This window comes from Abrus precatorius, unplaced genomic scaffold, assembly GCF_003935025.1.
Source record: "Abrus precatorius isolate BTA unplaced genomic scaffold, Abrus_2018 Scaffold7, whole genome shotgun sequence".
NCBI classification, from domain to species: domain Eukaryota; kingdom Viridiplantae; phylum Streptophyta; class Magnoliopsida; order Fabales; family Fabaceae; genus Abrus; species Abrus precatorius.
In genome coordinates, this window is record NW_020874417.1 from 35709413 (window position 1) to 35718362 (window position 8950).

An 8950-nucleotide genomic window follows, 5' to 3' on the forward strand; every position below is an offset into this window, starting at 1 on the left:
ATCATTAGTTTATACAAAAATTAATCTAATATCTATAATTAATCAATTACATTATTATTTTAATTTAATTAAAATGTATCATCTAGTTTAAAATATTTATCTATTTTATATTATAAAAAATAATTTATTTGTTTAATTAAATTAAAATATTTTTATCATATTAGTGCGACGATTTATAGTGTTATTGTGTAGCATCTATACCTTTATACGCTTTAAATAGTAAAGACTTTTGTGTAACAACGTTACTTTGAGGCTTATGCAATATAAATTTATCAAATAAAATTTAAATTTTTTTTATTAAATAACTATTTTCTTTAATCAATTTAAATATATTTATTCTTTTATCAAATAAAATTAATTTCACATTGTAATTTTTTTAAGTCATATTTCAAATTTTGATAAATTAAATAATAATTATTTCTTTATTTTATTATATAAATTTTTTAAATATCAATGTATGATTTACATTGCCTTCGATTATCCAAATATTATAAGAGATTTATATATTATTTACACTATCTTAAATTCTCTTTTAATATTAATTATAATTTAAATTTAAATATTTTTTTACAGATAATTTTTTTAACGATTTACAATATAGTTGTATGATTTTCTTTTACCTTCATTATTATTTTTTTCATAAGATACATGTATAACTGTGTTATCTTGTATCTTAAACATTATAATCTTACAAAAATAATTTGAATTTAAAAATAAACTTTTTTTACTAAACTTAATTTTAATCAATAAAATTCGTAGTTTTTAGATAACTAAGTAACTTTGAATTCTCCGTTATATCTAGATAAATACTTAAGAGCGAAAATTAAACTTATCAAGTCAAAATAATTTTTAAAAATAAATTTTCTCTTTAAAAATATTTTTTTTCTTTTTAATAAGATAGCGACATTTATTGTTTTGAGGTTAAATAAATATTTTTTTAAATTAAAATAAATTTGCACAATTAATTTGAGATAACTATTTTTAAACAAAAGTTCTAAGGTGTTAATATCTTTGCTACATGTAAATGATTCTTAAACTCATTTTTTATTTATCATTTTAAAAGTTTTTTGAAAACAAACTTTAGTGACAAGTTGTTTGAATTTTTAAAAAATATTTTTTTATTCCTAATAGATGTTTTTTTTTAAATGTATTTTTACCGTCCCGTTGCGACTGTTCGATTATCGTAGTTTAAAAGTTTAAGTTTGTTTATTGATATATAGATTTAAGCAAAATTCATTTACTTAAAGAATTTTTTTAATTGAACAAGTTTTATTATAAAATAAATTTTTAAAATAAACTTGCAAATCAATCTTAGTTTGTAATAAAGTAATATCAAATTTTAAAATAATTTATATGAAATAAATAAATCACATTAAAGTTGTTCCTACTATACATTGGTGGATTGTTGATAGAGCTTCAATTATTGTTGTGTGTAAAACAAATATATTATTTTGATAAATAAATTTTATTTCAGTGATCTCTATATTTTGAATGATATTTATCGACTAAAAACACCGTCGATAAAAATATAGAATACTTACAACAACTTTGAATGCATTTATTTTAAATATTATAGGATTCAACTCGAGAGAATAATATTAAAAAAATAATAAAGTTTGAAAGTTCAAAATAAGTTTAAATATTTGAGAGAAGCATTTTTAAAATTATATTTGTTTGTTAATAAATAAAATTATATTTTAAAACACAAACGAAAATATGTTTTTATAAAATTCATATGTTTCAAACTTAAAACTAATTATACTTAAAAAAAAAAACCCTCGACTTTGTTTTTACAACCTCACTTTAATATGGCATCAATAAAAAATTAGATATTCTTAATAATTTTTTTAAAAGATGTTAATTAAAAATAAGTAATAAATAAATATTAAAAATTCATTTTATTTTTCTAGAAATGCATTAAAAAAAACAAACACGTTAGATAATATAAATAAAACTAATTTGAAATATTTTGTATAGTACCTTTTATAAAATAAATTAACTCAATACGTAAACAAGAGTTTTTTCTTGAAAATAGTCAAATATTTTTTACATCTGTTTAAATATTCAATATTTCTTCAAAACAATGAAAAATATTATTTATGTATTCCACATTTAATATATATGATAAAATTATAACACAATCATGTAAAATAAAATGGATAAAATAAAAATAATAATCGTTGAACGATAGTGTTTTTAAGAATTATTTAAATTTGTATTCATCACATATTTGTTTTTTGTAAATATTATCATGCTATTAATCAATCATAATTTAGAATTTAATGTTTAAAAATTAAATTCTAACACGTTCATGTAATTTTATGTGTCTTTGTTTTAATAATATTTTTTCTTTAACTTTAAATATTTTATTTTAAACTTACTGTATTTAATATAATAAAACATTTATCATTTTATATTTAAATATAATTATTCTACATAATTTTAGACTTGTAATTTTATTTAAATAAAAAGAAAACACGTGTATTCTACGTTAAGCTTATTAGTTTAAAACAATAATTGTCCAAATATAATAACACGGACAACACGTGCTAAACAGCATGTTGCACATTCAGTCAACGAACTATATACAAATTAAATTAATAAACAACGTGCCGTGCTTCCCATCGATCCGCATGAAGGCATGAATCACGTGTTTTTGTGTCGGTTTGTTTCAGATTTAAAATTTGGTCTCCTTAATTATTATTTAAAGCATGTTGATTAAAAAATAAAAAAATATTAAAACATATATTAAAATTATAGATACAGCATACCGATAAATTTATTTTTTAATTTTTTAAATAGTGTTTAATGATGTTTATTAATATTTTCTTTTAAAATAAAGTTATTTGATTGCAGTTCCTTGTTTTGTTAACTTTTTTCATTGTTGAAAAAAATTATTTACTTCGTAATCTTTTATTTTAAATTAAATCTGAAAGGGGCACGGAAGTCCTTCAGCATGTAAGTTTCTTGTTTTTTACGTCCACGTATATAGTGATTCAATATGCGAAACGACATTTATAAATAAAAATATATATTAATGAACATACTACAAATAAATGATTAATCAATTATAAAACATGACATCAGTACATGTTTAGTGTTTATAATCAAACAGAATAATTGAATTCAAATTCAACGTAAAAAGCTTACAAAATAACTAATTCATATTTTTGTAAATAAAAATTATGAAGATTTTTAAGTGTTATTTTAAATTCGTTGTTTAAAATCTGATGTATTTAATAAGATACAGGTGAGATGAGATGGGTATTAAAAAGTACTTATATTTACACCCATTTTCATCGCTATATTTGTTATTTTTTTTAAATTTTAAAATATTAATATTTAATGTTTATTTCAATATTTTAGAAATAATATTTTAAATTATATATTTGTAATAATAATATAACATAAAACAATGTATTTTAGAACAATTATTTAATATATTTATATTTATTAAGATTTAAACTTAAATATTGGGTTGTTGACAGTGTAGTTTATGGAGTCGTATTTATTAATGATTTTGCTCCTTACCAAATACATGTGTGAATAGAAGTTAGTTGACAGTGGCTATGTTCAGTGAAATTATGGAAAAGTTGTGTGTTTGTAATATTTAGTTGAGAAGTTAGTTAAAAGGTGTGGATATTGTATAAATAATTTATGAAATTAAATTATTAGTAAAATTAATTATATAATTGATTGATTTATATTAAATAATTTAAAAAAGTATAATATTATATTTATAATATAAGAATTAAATATAAATAATTTTAATATGCTTTATTGATGAAAATAGTATTATTAATTTAAATAACAATTTAAAATTAATTTTTAAAGTATTGTTTATTTAATTAATTGTTTTATACCAAATAAAATATATTATTATTTATTAATAAAAAGATTAAGAAAACTACTAGAAAAATAAAAAAAAAATTGATATAGTTAACCCACTGGCACTGGTTGAGGGTCTTAATCCGCCACTGACTATATGGGGAAGTGGGAGGGATTGGGATGAAGTCGTCGTCTACTGCCCACTATCACTGACTCACTCACTGCCACTGTGTGGCGAAAGAGACACATATTTTATGATCATAACAACTGTCGTTGAGAATGCCAAGTACTGCTACTACTTGCCCTTTATTCATCCACTCACGTGGTTGTTGACATACCCCAACTACCTTAATTTATATAAATAGATGGCTTAATTCATGTTTTAAGAATATTATTAAAAATTTTAAAAATATATGATTTTTAGTGTATAAAATATTCGTTGAATTCTTAATCAAACCCTCAAGAAAACCGTTTCTTGTATAAAAATTAACGCAAATACCGCCAACTATTCGGGAAGCTCGCCTAAGCAAATCAATAAGGATTTAAGGATTAAGCTTTTCCCAAAATAAGGACTAAGATAAGTGACGTGTTGCTGCAATAAATTAAGCCACCACCCACTTGGGTTTCGCTTTCACCTCTTAAAATAAAAGTTTCGTCTTCTTACTAAACTATCGTAATAGCAAGTTAGCAACTATTTGACTAGGCAAGCTCATCTAAACCATTTTTATAACAACCAGTTAAAATCAAGTTTTCTTTTAACCAAATCTCTTATTTCATATAAAACTTTGTTTCTTAACAAAATAAGTAACCTTTCGTGTGATGAAAAGGGAAAAAAAAAAAAAACATTTTTCAAAGCCTAAAGGCCCTAAACCATCGAGTTTTAAATGCCCACTATAACAATAAATGTTTGTTCACAAAACTAAATTAAGAACATTTTTTTCCAAAACAATATGATAAACGACGGGTATAATGATAAATCAAGCAGAATAATTTTAAAGATTAGAACACCAAATACTGTTTAAATCTCGAGGATAATCTTAAACGACAAATAAAAAACATATATCTGTTTGGATAAATATTATTCTATCTGGTATTTTTCTAAAATAAATAAATGATTAAGTCAAAAAGAATAAAAAATTAGTTACATGTTATAAATTTATCTTTTAAAAATACTTATAATAATAAATAGTTAAATTACATTAAATGAATAAATATAACTAATTAGTTCATGTCTTCTTAATAAACAAATTATAATAAATAAATGTACAGTAAAAAAACTAAACTTACAACTATTTTTATGTGTTTAAATTTAATCTTGAAAAATGAGATTAATAAAATAATTTTATAATTATGATAGAAAAACAGTAATAATTGATTTTATAAAAAAAAATTGAAGGGCGTAAAACATTAAAACAAGTTAGATACAGAAACAATTTGACATAATATATGTAATAGAACAATATTTTAATCTGGTACTCGTTTAAAATTAGAAAAAGCTATATAAATTAAATTTAGAAGGTTGGGAAACATGAAAAGTCGATAAAGCACACACGTGCATGAAATTGCAAAGTAATTAAATTAAAAGAATTTTAAAGAAATATATAACGTGACAAATTCAATAAAAATAATAATAATATTATGAATGGGTAAAATTTTTAGTCAGTGAGTTTGTTTATTTGTTCAACTTTATAAAAGTGAATACTTGTATGTATACGTGTGCGCGCAAGAGAGAGATGTAGAAAAAAAAAACTTAGATAATAAACTTTGAAAATTAATAATGATAAAAATAGTTATGTCAGACTAAATTGTTTGAAAATTTGGAGGAAAAAAAAGAAAAAGGATTTGAAAAGAGGGAGAAGAAAGTTAAATCATTTCTTTATTTAGATATTTAATATTAAAAAATAAAGGTGATAAGGAGGTTTAATTATATAAATAATTTTAAAATTAATATTTTATTTTTTATTTTTTAAATTATTATTTAAAAAAATAACATTTAAAAAAGTTTAAAAAATTCTATTTGTGAAATAATATGAAAGAGTGGGAGAGAAAAAAAAAATCTAAAATAGGAAAACTCAAAAAATAAATTTTTTGAAGGTTTAGAAAAATCTAAAAAATCTTTCTCTCCTAATTAAATAATTCTCAAACAAAATAAAATCTCTTCTAACTCCTTCTTTTCCTTATTTTCTATTCCTAAACCTAACTCCCAAGTATAGTCTAAAAGATATATAAAAAGAGAGAAAAAAAAAACAGTTTTATCTTCATTAACCATTAATTGTACACTAACTAACGTTTAAATCCTATCTAACAAAAAAATAAATATGGATCACTTAATTTAATTATTTATCAAATTTTAATATTATAATTCAATGTTTTTTTTTATTGAGAACATCTTAGTTAAGGAATTTAGCTATGATAGCTAAACGAGATTAAAAGGTAAGTTTTAATTTATCTTACATTAATTAAATAATACGACAGTAGATCGTTAAATATCACTAGTTATTTATTTTAAACATACGTGCATAGAACTTGAATTTAAATCAGACATTTGATATTAGTTGAACAATTTTAAATAAAATAAGTCATAAATTATATTACATGAAAAAGGATAATCTAATATTACTTTATATTAAATTAGAGACTATTTTTTCAGGAATATATATATATATATATATATATATATATATAATCACACAAATATCATATTATTTTCTATTTTTAGAAATATTTATACAAACCGAGAAAATAAATAGTTTTTGAAAAATGCAAAGCAAAATACACATATTTACAATTTTAAACATTATCTGTCCTTTAATATAAATGTTAATTGATTTTAAAACATGTGAGATATCTACTACTTTAATACTGTAGATTTGCATCTATAAAGAAAGTGGAATAGCTTAACTGTTAATAATAAAATTGAGGGATTACACATTAATTATTCATCTTTTATCGTGTATAATTGATAATTTTGTTAACAAATATAATTTTTAAAGTAAAAAGTTGATTGAAAGGTACAAATATATATAAGTAAAGTAGTGAAGTTTAGAAGCACATGAGAAACATTGGGATGATAAAAGTAAGTCTAGAGAGTAGAGGCCTTTTTACAATTGGAAACAGTGAAAAATGGATCTCTTAAAATTGTTACTAAATAAAGGTAGAGAGGCTAAGAGTATCGGCATCCCATTGATTGAGGCAGTGATAGTGGGCAACATTATCGTAAAGATTTTAAATGCAACATTATTGACGTTCACAGCACTCAATTTGACAACCCTTTCCTTTCTCTTCAAACCTTTTCAGAAAGCCCATTCCCATCGACCAGTTTGGAATTTTGAATGTAATTTCAAGTCCCATCAATATCTTTAAAAAAAAGATAAAAAAAAACCCAACAACTTTGCTTCCGAAAACACCCTCAGACTTAACCCTAAATTTCACATTCATACCAACCAAACAAAACCTAGAAAACCAGGAGCCAAACCGAGCCGAATAAAGCACCAAAGCCGGGATTGACTAGGCAAGCGGGTCCCACGGCAACTGACCCGGACTCCAACCTCGAATTAAACTCAATTTAATAATTTAAAAAAGGAAAAGGCAGCCACCAATTTCTTTTAAAAAACGAAAACAGAAAAAGCGAAAGGGAAAAAGAATCGAGAAACATGAAAACAAAAAGGCAAATCAAAGTGTGTGATGGGCTAAGAATTCGGTCCCACGCGCCTGCATCGTCAGCATCATTACACCGTACTCTCTCTTTCTCTCTCCATTGTCCCCCTTTATATATAAACCCTAAGAGATCTCTTCCGCACCACAACCCACCGTGTCAACTCTTGTCCAAACAACGCCAATAAACGTCCCTCTTTAATCAAAACGCTATCGTTTTGGTCTTTTATTTCTCTCTCTCTATGGATGATTCTAGTTGCAAGAAGCGAGTCCGGGATGACTCGGACGAGTCAGTCCTCGAATCGCCCCAGGCGAAGCGACTCAGAGACGATTTACTCGAGTTCTTCGACGACGCTGATCACACACCTTCCACTCAGGACCTTGACTCTGTCATGAAGAGCTTGCAGGAGGAGATTTCGGCCTCTTCCTCCCCCGCTTCCCTCCACGTGACGTCAGATTCCGGCGATTCTCAGGCGCAGATCGGGTACCTCTTGGAGGCTTCCGATGATGAGCTTGGGCTTCCCCCCGCCGGAAACTCGTCGGTGCCGGAGGAGAAGAATGAGGAGCCCGAGTTGGTCCGAGTTTCGTCTGACTCGTCTGGAATCGGTGAGTTATGGGAGTTTGAGGATCGGATTCCGAGTTATGACTCGTTTGGTTTGGGAACCGAGTTCGGTTATGATTGCAACACCGAGTACGTTACGTTTGAAGGGCTTTTCGATCATTCCGATGTGTATTATGACTCAACTGATTTTTCTGACTCGTGGCGGCACGGGTCCTTGCCCGCACAATAGAAATTACGTTAAAAAACAAACAAAAGGAAAGGGAAAGTTTCTTAGACATGTAAATATTTTCTTTTCTCTCACCTTTTTTTGTTCCCTTTTCTGGACAAAGGGAATTACAGAAGATTATAAGCAGGACTTAGGATAACAAGATTAAAAGGAGGATATTCTTCGCGGTTTCATTAATTTTTATATATTTTATTAATCGTTGTATGCTTCTGCCTGATAACCGTTTCTGCAAATGGTCGTTAAAAAATTTAAGTAAAAAATTGGTACATTGAACTCGTGACTGAATTATTCTCTCCTACCTAATCTTTACAGGAAGGAAACTGGTTTTTTAATTTTTTTTATCTAAAATAATGACCTTTTAGTTCTGTGAATTAAAATGTGCCAAGACTTGAGAGATTTCAAAAGACTAACCCTTCAAAGAAAATGAAAAAAGAAATTAGTTATTTTATTTTATTATTATTTCTTTAACTAAATAAAAAATATCACAATTTGTCTTTTTTAATTTTTTCCTCGTCGGTGCAAATCATAAAATCATCGACCTTGTAACCTTAGATTTTTTAACAGGAGTTTAAAACTTTCGAAGAATGAGTGAATAGTTAGTAGAGAAGATTAAAAGAGTAAAGACAAAAAGGTAAGGGAACAAGGAGGGATATATTTAAGCAACATTTAATGGGGAGAGA

The 8950-nt window shown here is 25.0% G+C and overlaps 1 protein-coding gene across 1 annotated transcript; it reads left to right on the forward strand.

Moving 5' to 3' along the window:
• The first annotated feature begins 6900 nt into the window (after positions 1-6900).
• LOC113873290 lies at positions 6901-8679 on the forward strand. The gene has a single exon (XM_027511344.1). The coding sequence runs from the start codon at positions 7725-7727 to the stop codon at positions 8271-8273; it is 549 nt and encodes a 182-aa protein (XP_027367145.1). The 5' UTR covers positions 6901-7724; the 3' UTR covers positions 8274-8679.
• The last annotated feature ends 271 nt before the right edge of the window (positions 8680-8950 follow it).